The sequence below is a fragment of the Cucumis sativus genome, chromosome 5, assembly GCF_000004075.3.
Source record: "Cucumis sativus cultivar 9930 chromosome 5, Cucumber_9930_V3, whole genome shotgun sequence".
Lineage (NCBI taxonomy): Eukaryota > Viridiplantae > Streptophyta > Magnoliopsida > Cucurbitales > Cucurbitaceae > Cucumis > Cucumis sativus.
This window is the reverse complement of record NC_026659.2, coordinates 27,661,959-27,678,478: the sequence shown is the minus strand read 5'-3', so window position 1 is coordinate 27,678,478 and position 16,520 is coordinate 27,661,959. Positions and strand designations below refer to the sequence as shown.

Genomic DNA, 16,520 nt, shown 5'->3' with positions numbered 1-16,520 from the left:
CTAAAATAGGTTGCATTTAGAAAAAAAATTAGGATATCAATAAGACATGACATTTTGTTTTTCGTTTTTTTTTATAGATTTATTGACAATTAATTTGAAAATTAAAAAATTATTGTAGGCTTTCAGAAAAAAAGATTAGGAACTTTGGTGGATACAAAATTACAAAATTTAAAATCTATTTTATGTTATTTTTTCGAAATGATAAAATACCCCCAAATTTTAGTCATGGTTTTACTCTACGGTAATTTGGTAATTTCCACGTAGTCAAGAGTGAAGACCTGAAACCTTCCGTTTCTCCGCGAGCGCGAGCGAGCTTCTTACCATCTTATCTTCCACGTTACACACTATTTTGTCTCGTCTGTTACAAGAATCCTGCCCCGCCAATTTCCTTCCGAACAAACGACGCCATCCGGTAATCTCTTGCACGGTGGCGCACTGCTTACCTCCGCCGTAGGGGAATGGTGAAATTTGATCGGAAAAAAGTGGGCCAGGCGGTCATGAGCCTTGGCGGGAACGGTGTTGGCCAAGTTTTGGTCGCCATGGTGGCGACTCTCCTTGTCCGTCATTTCTCTGGACCTGAACCTGCTCTTTCGCCGGACTACGACATCGAGCTCGAGGACGGGGAGAAGGAGGATGGAGACATTGAACTCGGTGAAGAAGCTCCAGTTTCCGGGAAAGTTATGCCGGTGATAATCCGGTGGTGCAATATCTCGTGCTCTCTCTCGGAGAAATCTTCTAAATCAGTGAGTTTCTTATTGTTTTCTTCATTTTTCATATTGCTGTTCTCATGAAGCTTTTTTGAGTTATAGAAAATGCAGTAGAATGTTTGATAGCGAATAGCTGACTTCGTTTTGGAAGTGAATGTGGCGTTTCCTTTAGTTTTCACCCCTACGATTTCAGTTCTGAGGGAAAGAAATTTCTGGCATGTGTTATGATTTTCGATTCTTGTAAGTTGATCGGTTGATCTCTGTTTTGGTGGCATTGCAAATACTGAAGAACTTCATTGCTATTTGTATTTCGATTGGCTATTTAGTTCTCTAGTTTAACTTAAATTTTGTTTAATTGTACCAATAATACTCATGCTTTTAAAAGCAAAGAATGATGGATTACTGATTGAAGAACCTATTGGTAGGTGAGATGGCTGCTTAAGAATGTTAGTGGAGAAGCGAAACCAGGAAGATTATTGGCAATAATGGGACCGTCAGGTTCAGGAAAAACAACCTTGCTCAATATTCTGGCCGGTCAGCTAGCGGCTTCACCACGGTTACATCTCTCAGGCATTATAGATTTCAATGGAAATGCTGATTCAAATAAGAGAGCTTACAGGCATGTTTCCTCAAACAATAATCATTTTACCACATAATGTTCAGAAAACTGCTTCATTCTCTCTGTCTCTCTATCTTTGTATCCTTTTTCTCCCATGGACATCAAATATCATTACTATCAATATTGCAGGCTGGCATATGTGAGACAGGAGGACCTCTTTTTCTCACAGCTAACTGTGCGAGAGACACTGACACTTGCTGCTGAACTTCAGCTCACTGAGATACCTTCTGTAGAAGAGAGAGAAGAATATGTTAACAATCTGCTCTTGAAACTAGGATTGGTAAGATTGATATAAAAAAATTGTTTTCCTAAGAGAGCTGAAATAATGTTTTCATACATAGTGGATGTATTATATGTTGTAATTTATATTACAAGGACTATCACTCGTGCTATAGGTTTATAGCTGTTTCCTGGGTTTGATTTTTCCACCCCATTATTTGTGATATCTTGCCAAACAATATACATAATGAATTTATAGCCTGAAATGCTTAAGAAGATTTTCTTTGCTCATGATAGAATTCAAACTGGTTGAATAATAATTAAGTTTAAATGCTTAAGAAGATTTTCTTCCGAGTCACTGTGATGTTCTTCTGTTCATCTAAGCTTAAGCACGTTCATGCTAATTTTATATTTTTTGTTAAAAAGGTAAACTGTGCTGAATCATGTGTTGGTGATGCAAGAGTTCGGGGGATCAGTGGGGGTGAAAAGAAACGCTTGTCACTTGCTTGTGAACTGATTGCCAGCCCATCTGTTATATTTGCCGATGAACCTACAACAGGTTGTCCTCATTATGAAAGTTGTTTTCTTTTGACAATTCAGTTGATCTGTACTTTTGGCATCATCATCTATGTTCATGTCTTAGCTTCAACATTTTATATGAGAGAGGGCTATAGTACTATACCATTATATTGAGACTGTAAAATCACATGCATCCTCGCCAAAGTTTAAAGACCCTAGTGCTGAGAAATCATGTTTTCCAAATTTAATATTTCTAAATTGTGGAATTGAACCAACAAGGGATTCAAGCGCTACAATCTAATTCTTTGTAATCAAGAATTTTCTGGCTTATCAAAACGTGTTTTCTTTTTTGGTTAGTTATTTGCTTAACCTGAATGATATAAGGTTCACTAGTGATTGTTGATCAAAACGGTGATAACTATAAATGTACAATGTCATCTACAAGTAAAATTATAACATGGTGCTTCCAGGACTTGATGCATTCCAGGCTGAAAAAGTGGTGGAGACACTGCAACAACTTGCGAAGGATGGGCACACTGTAATCTGCTCCATACATCAACCAAGAGGTTCTGTGTATAGAAAATTTGATGATATCATACTGTTGACAGAGGGTGCTCTTGTCTATGCTGGTCCTGCTCACGAGGAACCTTTGGAATACTTCTCTAAATTTGGGTTGTGAGCTCTATCCATACCTTCAACACATATGTTCTCATTTCAGCGCTTTCCTTGTTTACAGCATGTACCTCATTATCCTTCAGAGTGTGTGGGTCTTTTTTTTTGACATTTTAAGCGTACTCTTGATGAGTGTTGACCATGTCTATCCATACCTTCAACACATATGTTTTCATTTCAGCCCTTTCCTTGTTTACAGCATTTACCTCATTATCCTTCAGAGTGTGTGGGTTTTTTTCTTTTTGACATTTTAGGCGTACTCTTGATGAGTGTTGACCATGACTGATGGTTTGTTTGTTGTCTAATATCAGGCTTTTTACTTCTGACTCAAATTTTCACATGCGAGGTTTTTAGTGCTTGTACAGTATCGCTGTTCTGCATTGACTAACCAATATCATGTTTTATCTTGTTTGCATTTTACATTTTTCTTCTTTTATATATATTTTTTGTTAACTAAAGAAATTGAATATATGAGTTGATGTTGCTTTTACCTTCCTTATATTTACTTCAATTTTCTCTTCTCTTTTAAAAAATAATTTCAGCCAGCTTATTTGGACTCCAGATATTGTCATTCACCAGTTCTTGGTTTGATTGAACAGGTATAATTGCCCGGACCATGTGAATCCAGCTGAGTTTCTGGCAGATCTTATATCAATTGACTATAGTTCTGCTGACAGCGTGTACTTTTCTCAGAAGAGGATCTGCGGTCTTGTTGAATCATTTTCACGATACTCTTCAACAATCTTGTATGCAAACCCAATTGAGAAAAGGCAGGTCTTGGCTGGTGAAAATTTCAGGACAAGTAAGCTTTTGAAGAAAGGAGGTTGGTGGAGGCAATTCTGCTTGCTCCTCAAGCGGGCATGGATGCAGGTTTCTATATTGGTCTCATTCAGTCAAAAATTATAGATAAAAGTTACAAGAGGATGAAAAGGAAAACTTATTCTATGCAGTTTCTGATATTATAGCAATGACCTGATAAATTTATTTGGATAAAAGCTCCGTTTTCATGGGTTATTCCTTCTTATTCTTGGATTGAAGTCGTCTAGTTCTCATCTTCAGTTGTTTGCAAGTCACATACATTAAAGAGAGTATCTGTATGTCACTAGTGGTCTGCCAAGTGTGCTAATCTGTTGTGTATTTAGTAATTCTGTTAGTTATTTTACTTGATTAAAGCTTTTAATGAATTACCAGGCTTCTCGGGATGGACCAACAAATAAGGTTCGAGCACGAATGTCCATTGCATCAGCTATCATATTCGGTTCAGTCTTTTGGAGAATGGGAAGATCTCAAACGTCAATCCAAGATAGGATGGGTTTGCTTCAGGTAAAATATATTGTTGTCTATTTTGCCCCCACTCCATATGCTAGAATTGAAAATAATTCCTTTGGCAAAATATTACACGTACAAGTTTCTCAACTCAGTTTGTGGATACGGATACTTTTCACTTCAGGTTGCAGCAATCAACACTGCAATGGCTGCTCTCACCAAGACTGTGGGTGTTTTTCCAAAGGAACGTGCAATTGTTGACAGGGAGCGTGCAAAGGGATCTTATACATTAGGCCCATATTTGCTTTCTAAATTGTTGGCTGAGATTCCAATTGGAGCTGCTTTTCCACTGGTATTTGGGACTATTTTGTATCCCATGGCTCGTCTTAACCCAACCGCATCAAGGTCAGGACCTGGTCATTCTGTAATTGGCTGTCAAAATCAAGCAATCTTTGCCACAAATAATATTTGTTTAAAAAATAACTTTGAGGGGCTTGGGGTTATATGTTTCTTACCCGTATTTGTTTATCGCTATTTTGGGTGGGATTCTTAATTCGAAGCTTTGGGCTTAAACCAGATGCATGTTATAGGCGTTGTATTTCCAATGTTTACCATATGAATATCAATGAAAAATGTTCTAATGTTCGAAAATGAAAAGTGGTCTTGGTCATTTTCTAAAAAATATTTATTTAATCTCTATAAGTTTTGCCTTTGTGAATTTCATCCTCCAAGAAACGGGTGTTTAATAATGCAATCAAATTGACTCTTTCTGATGGTTGAGTTTGTAAATTTTCTCCTTGTAGATTTGGGAAGTTCTGCAGTATTGTCACGGTTGAATCTTTTGCTGCGTCTGCCATGGGGCTCACTGTAGGGGCTATGGTTCCGAGCACGGAAGCAGCAATGGCAGTGGGACCCTCACTCATGACAGTTTTTATTGTATTTGGTGGCTATTATGTCAATTCAGACAACACTCCGATCATCTTTCGTTGGATTCCTAGCGTTTCTCTTATAAGATGGTAAGTGTATCGTTTAAATTTAAATATTCTCCCTCCACTAATTCTTGTGACTCAAGTGACATTCCATCTTTCAGGGCCTTTCAAGGGCTTTGCATCAATGAGTTTAAAGGTCTTCAATTTGATTGTCAGCACTCATTCGACGTTCAAACTGGAGAACAGGTAGGCGAGAGTATGAATTTTATTATTTTAACTTGAGTATGGAATCTTCAGTATTGTGTAGGATACTGACGTGATTGAGCATGGTACTTGTAATTAAAAACTGTGGTACACATTGCGCATGCATGCATAAGTTCACATGAAACCTGATTATTTATGGCTTTATTTGTTTGTGTAAGGTTAAATTACAAGTTTAGCCCTGGAACTTTGAATTTTACGTCTGTTTGACCATTGAACTTCCAAAGCAGACATTTCCTAGTAGGTCTCTGAATTTTCAATTTTTTTGTTTGTAAGGTCTCCAAATTTTTAACTTTGTGTTTAATAGGTCCCTGACAAATTCAAAAAGTTTAGAAATTAATCGATCTATCAAATACAAATATAAATTTTATAGTTAGTGGAATCCTAAACTTTCAATTCAGAATAGATCGTTGGTTGGTTTTTTTTCCCGGAAAAAATTGAACATTGTAGGACTAATCTTGTAATTTAACTTTTTTGTATAACTAGTCGGATAACATTCCTTAGCTCCTCCTTGTAGTGATCCTCTGAGCTCATGGACTTCTTTGATTCAGTTTGAAACTATAAATTGGCTGGTTACGACTTATTTCGTTATGGTTCTATTCAAGAAATAGAACCTTGGTATTGAAGGGAAAAACTGAGCCGATACTTTACATAATTGGTTAACCTTTCAGCATTTAAGGCAATAAAACGTGTTTCCATCCTAATACCTTTGCTTTTCTCTGGTTTGCAGGCACTCGAACGACTCTCGTTTGGTGGATGCCGTATTAGGGATACGTTGATAGCTCAAAGTAGGATACTTATGTTCTGGTATTATACCACATACCTTCTCCTAGAAAAAAACAAGCCCAAGTACCAGCAGCTTGAGCCACTGCCCAAACTATTAATCGAAACCTTTGATAACGACAACTTGCACCCAACCGAACACCAGGGAGATCTACAAATCAAAACCTTTGATAATGACAACTTGGACAAAACTCAACCTGAGGGAGATCTACAAATGGAAACCTTAGATAATGAAAACTTGGAGAAAATCCAACCAGAGGGAACCTTAGGTAATGAAAACTTGGAGAAAAACCAAGCAGAGGGAGACCTACAAATCAATTCCTTTGACAAAGACAATATGGAGAAACCCCAACCCGAGGAACCTCCATCTCTCGAAAAAGTTGAACCGAAGGACGACGATACTGAAACACCCCAAATCGATCAAATCCGACCATTTATTCTAGAAGGTTTGTAAATATTTAGGCATTACGTGTTATTGTTCTTAGATGTGCTGCTATTTATTATTAGTTCGTCTCATACATACAGGTGCTAAGTAAGGAGATATGATGGCAAATAAATGGAGGGCCCTGTTGCCTTACTTAAGCTAATAAGCTTGTTCTTACTTCTTAGTTGTAGAATGTGATACAATGCAGTTATTTTTGCATTCAATGCACATATAATTGAGTTGTGAAAATTAATGTGTAATAACAATGATATAATTTTGATGAGGTTTTCATTTTGGAGAAGATGAAGGATGATGACATGTGGTTGGACAGCAATGGATGAATTGTGCATCATCATCATGGCATCTTTCACTCCAAAGTATAAACTTTTAACACTTTTTAACCCAATTAGCAGGTTAGTACCAAATTGCTTCTTTAAATATGCTGAATTCCACTTTTCTTTTTCTAAGTTTATAGTGGATTCTGCACCGTCTGATGTCTTCTTTTTTTTCCCATTGAAACATGAAATCTACTATTTTGGGTTTCTCAAAATAAATGAATAAAAAGTTAGATGTGACTTTTAGTTTATGAACTTGAAAAAAAAAATAAAGTGTCTAATTATTTTCTTTTCACAATCTTTTTATTGTGTTGACATTTCTTTTAAAAAATCACTTACAATATTGACTTCGATATATTTGGCATTAATTAACTTAATCTTGCTCAAATTATATAATACATTCTTTCAATTTCTCTGCTTAATCCGATACTCTTTCTTTTTCAAAAATTATACATATTACATCATTTGGAGGGGTAAAAATCTAAATGTACAATTTGAACCAAAATTAAGTTGGACATTGATAAATTTATTTTCAAATATAAAACAAAATGAATTAAAATATTTTTAAAACATAGTAAAATTTCAAAATATGAATTAATAATTCAATTAGTGACATCGATAAATACCGATAGCAAAATCATAGATATATTGATAAAAAAAAAACTATTGATAGAATACATTGATAAACACCGATAACAAATATAACATGGTGTATTAAAATATTTTTAAAACATTGCAAAATTTCAAAATACATTAATAATTCATTAAGTGACATCGATAAATCCCGATAACAAAACCATAGATATATTGGTAAACGAAGTTTATTGATAGAATACATTGATAAACACCCGTAGCAAATATAATATAATAAATTAAAATATTTTTAAAACATAGCAAAATTTTTACTAGTGACATTCATATACACTAAACAAAATTTTATCAATCTCAATCTAATATAGATTTTAAAATTTTACTATACTTTTTCAAGTGAAAATGTTATTTCAATATGTTGATCACAATATCAATATTTTAATTTCATACATATATTGATAAAAGTTACCTATAAACCAATTTTATTTAAAATATTGATAAAAGTTATCTATAAACCAATTTTATTTAAAATATTAAGTAATTGGTACTTTCAAACTAAGTTAATTCATTATTCTAAAAAGAAACTCTAAACTAAGTTATTGATTATCATTAGCATTTTTTTAAAATATATTGAAAATTACAGGTGATCATTTTTCTTATGATTCGTGATTATTTACAAAACATATCGAATACAACGATTATCATTTAATATTGATGTCAGATACTGCATACCAATGGGTATTAAATCTTGCACACAAATAGCCAAAACGAAATAATTCAAAGATGTGTACCATACATGCACAGGAAGATAGAATACAAAAGTGAGTTTAAATCATAGTAATTGACATAATTATTCTATTTCATATGGGGTTTGAGATTTAATTATCCTTCTAAAAAATTGTACTAAAGAAGGTCATGACCTAAGACAGTAATAATTCTAACCATTTAAGAAAAAGTCATGAGCTTAAATTCCGTAAGCCATTACTCAAGATAAACAATTTCCTCTTTTTCACGATAAAAAGAAAAACTTTATAACCACTTAAATTACTTTATTTTCTCTCGAGTTTAAATTTATGACCCACTTCAAGATTTCTCATGTAGTTTTGACTTTATGGAGAAAAGGGTCTTCTTCCTTGGATTGGATTGTGGTGATTTGGAAGTCTGAGATGAGAACTTGTGGAAAAAGACATCAACGTAATTATGATCTGCTGCATCTTCATGATCTCACAGCCAGTAAGCCTCAGTTCCTTTATCTTCTGTCTACATCAAAGAAAAATAATATCAGTACGACTCTACATTATGAACTACATCTATAAAAAAAAAAAATACAATATCTTTGATAAAACATTTGGATTCATAGAGATAACCCAAAAGCAGAAGACATCTTTTGCCAACTTTATCTTATTTGTAGGTAAAAGTATTCTTTAAAAAACTTGATTTCAACGTACTAAAGGTTATCGAACGGAACTTAAAGTTAATGGAAATATGAAGGTAAAGAAACAAACAAAGGTAGTGGAAGGTGAGGGAGCTCCCTTCAGTCCAAGACGTGACAGCCATGGCTGAACTTGGCTCCTGCATCGTTGGTTCAGAAACACATCATTGTTCAAGCTAATATATCAGTTGATCAGTTATTGAGCCAACGAGTCAGCAGCTAAGTAACAACCGAGAAAACTGCCTTGGACTGGACTGAAGAGAGCTCCCTTGTTTCTCAAACCCGAGAAACCTTACAAAATATTTAAAAAAGTAAACAACAGTTAAGTTGGGAGGGTGGTGTTCTGTAGCAGTTGGGTGAAGAACGGCCATGCAGAGAAAACAAAAGGGTGCATTGCATGGGGAAGAAGGATGAGAAGTTTGAGAGATTTATAAGGAAAAGAAGGAGAAGAAATGAAAAATTAAGATGGAAATGTATTACATGAAAAAACCAAGGAACGGAAAAGGACAAGTTAGCTGATGTTATGATGAAGTGAAAGGGCTTTCATTTCAAGTGGAGTGGACAAGTCTTTGGTCTTTGTACCCTCTCTGCCTAGATTTCATATCAAACAGCTGTATGGCCCTAAATATTTTCATACATTTCTCTCTCCACACTCACACTGTTTACAAACTTTTGAAAACGTAAGTTAGAAAGTAGAGCTGTTACGTCCAAAAAATTGTGAAATCAGGAGATTGTTTCGTTGTGGACATAAATGAAAGTAATTAATAAGATATAAAACTTATGTTTCTTAGTCATGCCAATGAAGGAGTCGAGATAAACAACTCTGCCGCTTTGTGTAAAACATTAAGTTGTTAAAGAGTGAATTCACTGTTGACCTCACCACTTATTAACATCAACCACTTAACGTATTACCTTCTTAAATCAGGACTTCTTCAACCTAATAAAATAATATGTTACTTATGGACGTTCTAGATTGCGAAAGATTCCTATTGTACCTAAAACGAGGAACACATGAGAAGGGAAAAGTGATTTTTTCTCCCAAGGAAATAAATATTCTACATAGGTATAGGAATCGTTGTTGTTCCATTTCTCCACTGACTTTAACGTTGCAAAATGTTTCATTCTAATGAGGATGGCACTGTCATAATTTAAAGAGGGAATACCGAAATGTGTCGTACACTACTTTGAGTAGAGTTTAGAATTTGTCTAATATTGTTGTATTCACTTAACTTGTAGAGTCGATATCTAAAAGAGCTTAGTTCAACGAAGAGATTCATGGTTTAAATTCTTTCATCTCATTTATACTAAAACTCAGAGGGTCAGGGCAGTAGTTGGTTCAAATCTTTCCTCATTTTCATTATAAATATTAAATCACTGTATGGTGTTAGATGGAGTACATCCCAAGTTTTGTGGTTCACGTAATGTATAGATCTTCCTCAAAAGATTAATATCAAAGAATAAAAAAGTAAAAATAGAAAGTTACTGTTTGGCATGAGGTGTGTGTACATAATGATAAAACCACTCCCCATTCTCACACTCTCAGCCTCAGCAGCTTTAGCTCTCTGACAGAAAATACTCAACAAACTAAACACAACCAATTCTTATTATTTGGTTCTTTTCCAACCCCATTTCTAACCATCACTTCCTATTCTAACTACATCTCTTCCTCTCTCTCATGCATCAAGTAGAATGTTATTTGGTTCACAAGTTAACTAAACTTTTTAAATTAGGCCTATGTTGGTTCAGTTCATAGAGTATATAGATGTTTTGAACATCAAGTTCAATATCATACAAACTCATGCGTCTAAAACCCTTCTTACTGAAAACCCTCATGTTTGTTTTCTTATGGTTTTCAATCCCAATCCTTTTTTCTTCATTTATATTTGAAATGTGTTTTAATATTAGAGTTTTTTATTTTTGAAATGGGAGTTTAGGGTTTTAGGGTGGGAGAGGGCATGGTGTGACCTTTGGCCTTTTGGTGGGTTTCCCAGGAATCAGAATCTTAGTATCAGAAAGCAAATAATGTTCATTTTTAGTGTTGTCATTTCCTATCATATCTATTTTATTTTATTTACTTTTAGTGTTAGTTGTACTTACTTACACTCTTACACACCCTTTTCTTTTTCATCTTCCCCATCTCTATTCTTACCCACATAAACTCTAAACCCTATTTTTTCCCTTCTTCTTCTTCTTCAACCATCTTTCTTTTTCTTGTTTCCTTCTCTTGCTTTTACATTTAACTATCACACAAAAGGATATCCCTTTTAACATTATATTGTTTCTTGCCTCTCTTTTGTTTTTTTAGTGAATTTTTACTCTCTTTTTGTATTTTTCTTTAATCAAAAAGCTACATGGCTATTTGGTTGCTATCATGAGCTTCGCTTGCAGCTCATCCCAACCACACAATTTAAATTAAAAATACAATATTTCATTAGAAAAATAGTTTCAAACTTCACAATTTGTGAAATCCATTTGGGATAAATTAAATCCTAACCCAAAAATGTATGCACGTATTTTTCTCTCCACTAAATGCATTCAGTCGTTGTGTTCTTTAGGCTAAAGATTTCTTCTTCTTCTTCTTCTTTTTTCTGCTAAAACTGAAATGGTTCTAAAAGCTTTAAAGTATTTGTATTTAAGAACTCTTTACCCATCAATTTAAGCTAACTTTTGAATGAATAAGTGAGAGTTTTCATTCTATTCAAGAGTTAAATTGGTAGCCTGAGAGGATATGCAATAAGGAAAGTTTCATGCACTTCTCCTTTGGCAAACAAATATTTGTTCTCATTCTCCCTTTCTATATATATACGTTGTTATATCCTTTGAGGATTATTACTTGCTTATGACGTTTGTTGAAAGTATAGTGAAATTTACTTCAACCACTCTTGTCCCGACAATGTGAATTATTTTAATTTCCCTCTCCTTTGCTGGTGAAGAGCAAACTAAATGACTTTAATTGAAAATTTATCAACTTAATTATAACTTAACTTGTGAGAATCTACTTAATCAATCTTAAACATCATTAGATACAAAATTGAAATTTTAAATAACTATCACAAATCTCAAAATTAAAAGTTTATGAACTTAAATGTTATGTGTTCTTTTCTAAATTTAAGAACCAAATAGAATGGAAAAGTCGACTAAACATACATTATAAATTAGATTATCCACAAAAAAGTTGGTAGTTTGGAAGAATTGAACATTTAAATTTTATATTTGTTGAGCTATATGCACGCACACATTTGAGTATTCCATCCAAGCACCTCTCTTTTTTTTTCTCTTTTCTTTTTTTTTCTTTTGACAATTTTCCCTCCACATATTTTGAAGTAGAATCCATAATGGATTGATTTGATTTAAGATATTGCAAAATCCATTATACTCTTGATTGAATCGAAGTAACTCTAATATCCATCAACTAAAACGTTTCAAGAACAAGTTTAGAATATTCCTATATATATATATATTTGATTTTCCTTGTTTTCCTTGTTTTTCTTGTTTGCTTTTTTTAATTAATTTTTTTTTTGGTAGAAAATGACAAAATTACCAAGAAATGAACAGTGCAACTGTAAATTGTCCATTGAAAAAACTGGAAAAAGAAAATGAAAACTCCCTTTGAATTTCCACAACTTTTCCCATGTTTAGTTGCCATTGATATTGCTTTTGTTGACGCACGTGAATGTGAATGAACTTCATTTTTAATATCAATTTTTTGTTGTTATTCAAAGTTTGATCCAAAATTCCATATTCCAATACCCAATCTTCATCCATACATATATTCATTTAACTTACCCTCCCTCCTCTCCCAGCCGTTGATTCATCGCCAAAGGGACACTTCATCTCTTTTCTATAATATCCCTTTGGAAACTTAACCTAAATCATTGTTTATTTGATAATATCCCTCAAGAGAATCCCATTCCTTTCTTTTAATTTATTTCGAAAAACTGAAAATCAAGTAGATAGATTGGTGTAAGGTTTCTGTGATGGTGTAATTTGGATCCAATCACAAAATTGGTATATTTGCTAGCAAAGTAATGGAACTGCATCTATTGGCTCGACCCATATCATCCCCTTCCAACCTAAGCACGAGTCCTAGATGAATTCCAAAGAACCCATGTGTGTTGCGTTGCATAGGTCGACCTATTCCAAACCAAGGTCAAGTCCAAAAATAGTTTAAGATTCTAGGTTAAGGAGAAACGTGAGTGGAAAAGTCTCCTTTTTTATATATGAATTTGGATATTATCTCAGACATTAACGTCTTTTTTTTTTCTTCTTTATTTTGTATGTCATATAGAGGTTTGGTACGTTTTAACGTGTTTTATGACTGTTTTCTTCAAGAAAAAGGAAGTGCAATAATGTTAGATGATAAGATCAAGCAAAAGATAGGGATAATGCTCGTGAAGGCAATATATTAGGGAGTTGATAACAATTGTCTATTGTGGAGAGAATTGTAATGAAGGCAAATTTCATGCTCTTTTATTATTGTTGTTGTTATTATTTGTTTGGGCAATGTGTAATTATAATAAAGTTTGAAATGGACCATTTTTTGCTTCATTCTTATGATGACAATGACACTCTTTTGCCAAATATTTTATTTCTCAATCTTAAATATATGTTTTGTTTAATAATCTAAGATCATTTTGGTTTTTCTTTTCTTTTATTTATTTATTTATGTTTTGAAAAACTTTAAAATTTTAGCCAATTTTAAACGTAAAAGTAAATATTTAGAAAATTAAGGTGATAACTATTTCGATTTTTTTTTTTTAATTTATTTTCTTCTATGAGTTGTATTGTTTTTATTTTTTAAGTACACAGGTTGAATTTTTTGCTAAATCCAAAACACAAAAACAAACTTTCAATAAAGTTACTTTTTTTTTAGTGTTTTAAATTATTGATAAAAAACATATATAATAAAAGAAGACGAGCAAATAAGTAACTTTATAGTTTGTTTTTGGTTGTAAATAAATTGTAAAAGACAAGTAAGGAAATTCTAAAACTATAAGTAAAATAAATAAATTGCTTATCAAAAATAGAATTTGATTTTTCAATAGTTATTGAATAATACCTATCATAACATTACAAGTAATAGATCAAGTACGTAATCGTTCAACAAAAAGAAAAAGTCAAATATTAAAGTTTGAAACGAATCTAATTTTTGGTCACGTATGATCGATGACATAGAGCGTTAGACAATAAACTTTTCCTACATTCACAAATATTTTGAATAATTTTTCATTTAAAGCAATTATTCTATATATTCAATCTTTTTGAAATCAAAATATGCTATAAGATAAAATCTTCAAATTCAAAGAAGAGAACTCATGATATCTTTATTTAGAACTAAGGCATGATTGTTTATTCTTTTTTTAGAGAAGAGTAGGCATGAAAATTAAAGGGAATGTGAACTTTGCAAAAGAAATAATGATAAGGTCTATTTTAGTTTGACGGTGGCCAACTCTAAGTCAAAACAAAATCATCAAACACAAATGAAACTTCTCCCTCTTTTCCACAACAATTTCTCCATTTAAAATCTTTATACCATTACACATAATTCCAATTTGAAGATTTGTTTTAATTTCTAAATTCATTTATTAAGAATATATAAAATTAATAATTTTATTTTTGGAAAAAAGTTATTAAAAAAACATCAGTTAGAATAGCACATAGAAATACATAAGAAAATTGATGGTTGAAAAATATAAAACTCTAGAGATTTACTAAATATAAAATTAGAAGTTTATAAATCCATTATATATTTTAAGGATTAAATTCAAACTAAGGCAATTGTTCTTACAAAAAATTGAAATAAGTACATAGATTAACAATTGAATTTGTTAGTATAAATATTAAATCACAAAAGTATTGATCAATAACCTGAGCTATATATCAATTATGTTAGGTTAGTTTTTGTTATAATTTATCCAAATTTAAATTTGTAATTACTAATTTAAACGAGAGCAATTTGAAATAGGATTCAAGGTGTCAAAAGTAGTAATTCAATTCTTAAATTTTAACAAATAATATTTAGTTTGAAATAATTTAAAGACTCGAAATTTGTAACAATTTTAGTTTTTGTAATAATAAAAATAAAAAATCACTTAAATTAACTTTATAATCTGTATAAATTTCTAAGCGAAAACAATTTTGTTTTCCACTAAAACTTTAAGAATATATATATATATATGTTTAGAATTTAAATTGAAACTTTATAATATGATGAACCCACCGCCAAAAAGATTTTGTAACTTAGAAAAATGATATTTCAAAGTTGAATTATGTGAATTTGGAAAGATAGAATGAATGAATATAATAATAGCAATTCGCATGGGAGATGTGAGCCGTCGGAGAGTGGCCAATTTCTCCACACCGCGTCCTCTAATCTCTCAAAATCCTATGAATTTTATTGTTTCTTTGAAACAAACGCAATAACTTCGTTGGTTCCTCATTCCCTCTTCCGTTCCCCTTTAAAATGGAGCTTTTTCCCGAGAATCAAACAGAAAATCGTTGAGAAAAGCCTCACCTTTTTCTCTGATTTTCCTCTCTCATTCTCACTTTAACCCATTTGGGTTTCCTCTGTTTTGCACTCTGCTTCCACTTTATTGTCAATTCCTGAGGCCCATGCGGAACCCCTTTTGATTCAGAATTAGATTTTGAAGGGTTTTTTTTTTTTTGTTTTGTTTTTTATTTGGGGTTATGGCTATTCCTTATTACCGTCGATTTATTGGGTCGGACAAATCCGCCATGGAAACCGGCATTGTGGTGCCTTCTTCCACCCCATCTGGCCTTTTGGCACCGCCATTGTCATCTGGGATTCTAACTCAAGACGAATTGAAGAAGATTGCTGCGTATAAGGCTGTAGAATATGTCGAATCCGGCATGGTTCTGGGCCTTGGCACCGGCTCCACCGCCAAGCATGCCGTTGATCGAATCGGGGAGCTGTTGCGCCAAGGGAAGCTTAAGAACATCATAGGAATTCCCACTTCCAAAAAAACTCATGAGCAAGCTGTTTCATTGGGCATCCCTCTCTCAGACCTAGATTCGCACCCTGTTCTTGATCTCGCAATCGACGGCGCTGATGAGGTCGATCCTCATCTCAATCTGGTGAAGGGTCGTGGGGGGTCTCTTCTTAGAGAGAAAATGGTGGAGGGTGCTTGCAAGAAGTTCGTTGTGATTGTTGATGAGTCAAAATTGGTTAAGTATGTGGGAGGCAGTGGGTTAGCCATGCCGGTGGAGATTGTGCCCTTTTGTTGGAACTTCACCGCTGCGCGGCTGCAGAAGCTGTTTGAAGGCTCTGGTTGTGTTGCAAAGCTCAGAACCTCAGGTGAAAGTGGAGAACCATTTGTTACTGACAATGGCAATTACATTGTGGACTTATATTTCAAGGAAGATATTGGAGATTTGAATGTTGCCAGTGATGAAATTTTGCGGCTTGCTGGTGTTGTTGAGCATGGAATGTTTCTTGGTATGGCCACAACTTTGATTGTTGCAGGAGAACTTGGAATTACCATCAAGAATAAGTAGCAAGTACCATGAACGAAGCTGGAGATGTTTTAATGGCTCCTCAAATGGGTATACCCTATTATAACATTTTGTATCTTTTTGGTTTCTGAAGTTATCTTATCATTAGGCGACCTTGATCAGTTATTGTTGTAATAGAGAAGAGTTATTGGTTCCTTAGAACCAATTAGATACAATTTTAGGAATTGACCTCTCAGTGAACAACTTACTAAGATGAGTTATAATTATAAATTAGCCTTTTTGAATGAGCA

General features: G+C 33.3%; 2 protein-coding genes and 1 long non-coding RNA gene across 7 annotated transcripts; 2 read left to right on the top strand and 1 right to left on the bottom strand.

The window, feature by feature from the left end:
- Nucleotides 1-301: 301 nt before the first annotated feature.
- Nucleotides 302-6,985, top strand: LOC101211066 (ABC transporter G family member 7). Of its 2 annotated transcripts, none has more exons than XM_011657512.2 (12): nucleotides 302-743; nucleotides 1,133-1,326; nucleotides 1,456-1,606; nucleotides 1,972-2,104; nucleotides 2,535-2,736; nucleotides 3,336-3,606; nucleotides 3,928-4,059; nucleotides 4,187-4,407; nucleotides 4,806-5,018; nucleotides 5,093-5,177; nucleotides 5,923-6,421; nucleotides 6,702-6,985. In XM_011657512.2, exons 1-12 carry the CDS (start codon nucleotides 459-461, stop codon nucleotides 6,710-6,712), a joined length of 2,397 nt encoding a protein of 798 aa, XP_011655814.1. In that variant the 5' UTR covers nucleotides 302-458; the 3' UTR covers nucleotides 6,713-6,985. The 2 variants fall into 2 exon arrangements, with proteins under 2 accessions (XP_011655814.1, XP_004135060.1); XM_004135012.3 differs by having other exon boundaries at nucleotides 303-743; nucleotides 6,501-6,980.
- A 1,113-nt stretch (nucleotides 6,986-8,098) lies between these two features.
- LOC116403714 lies at nucleotides 8,099-9,203 on the bottom strand. Of its 4 annotated transcripts, none has more exons than XR_004216547.1 (2): nucleotides 8,693-9,203; nucleotides 8,099-8,585 (listed from the first exon to the last, which is right to left on the bottom strand). It is a non-coding gene; the product is annotated as an uncharacterized LOC116403714 (long non-coding RNA). The 4 variants fall into 4 exon arrangements; XR_004216546.1 differs by having other exon boundaries at nucleotides 8,774-9,203; XR_004216548.1 differs by having other exon boundaries at nucleotides 8,794-9,201.
- Nucleotides 9,204-15,004: 5,801 nt separating this feature from the next.
- LOC101211316 (probable ribose-5-phosphate isomerase 2) lies at nucleotides 15,005-16,520 on the top strand. The gene has a single exon (XM_004135013.3). The coding sequence runs from the start codon at nucleotides 15,445-15,447 to the stop codon at nucleotides 16,270-16,272; it is 828 nt and encodes a 275-aa protein (XP_004135061.1). The 5' UTR covers nucleotides 15,005-15,444; the 3' UTR covers nucleotides 16,273-16,520.

Coding starts and splice junctions, on each gene's coding strand:
- LOC101211066 (XM_011657512.2), top strand. CDS start 459: ATGGTGAAATTTGATCGGAAAAAAGTGGGCCAGGCGGTCATGAGCCTT. Junction 1,327..1,455: donor TCAAATAAGAGAGCTTACAG/GCATGTTTCCTC, acceptor TCAATATTGCAG/GCTGGCATATGTGAGACAGG. Junction 5,178..5,922: donor ACGTTCAAACTGGAGAACAG/GTAGGCGAGAGT, acceptor TCTGGTTTGCAG/GCACTCGAACGACTCTCGTT.
- LOC101211316 (XM_004135013.3), top strand. CDS start 15,445: ATGGCTATTCCTTATTACCGTCGATTTATTGGGTCGGACAAATCCGCC.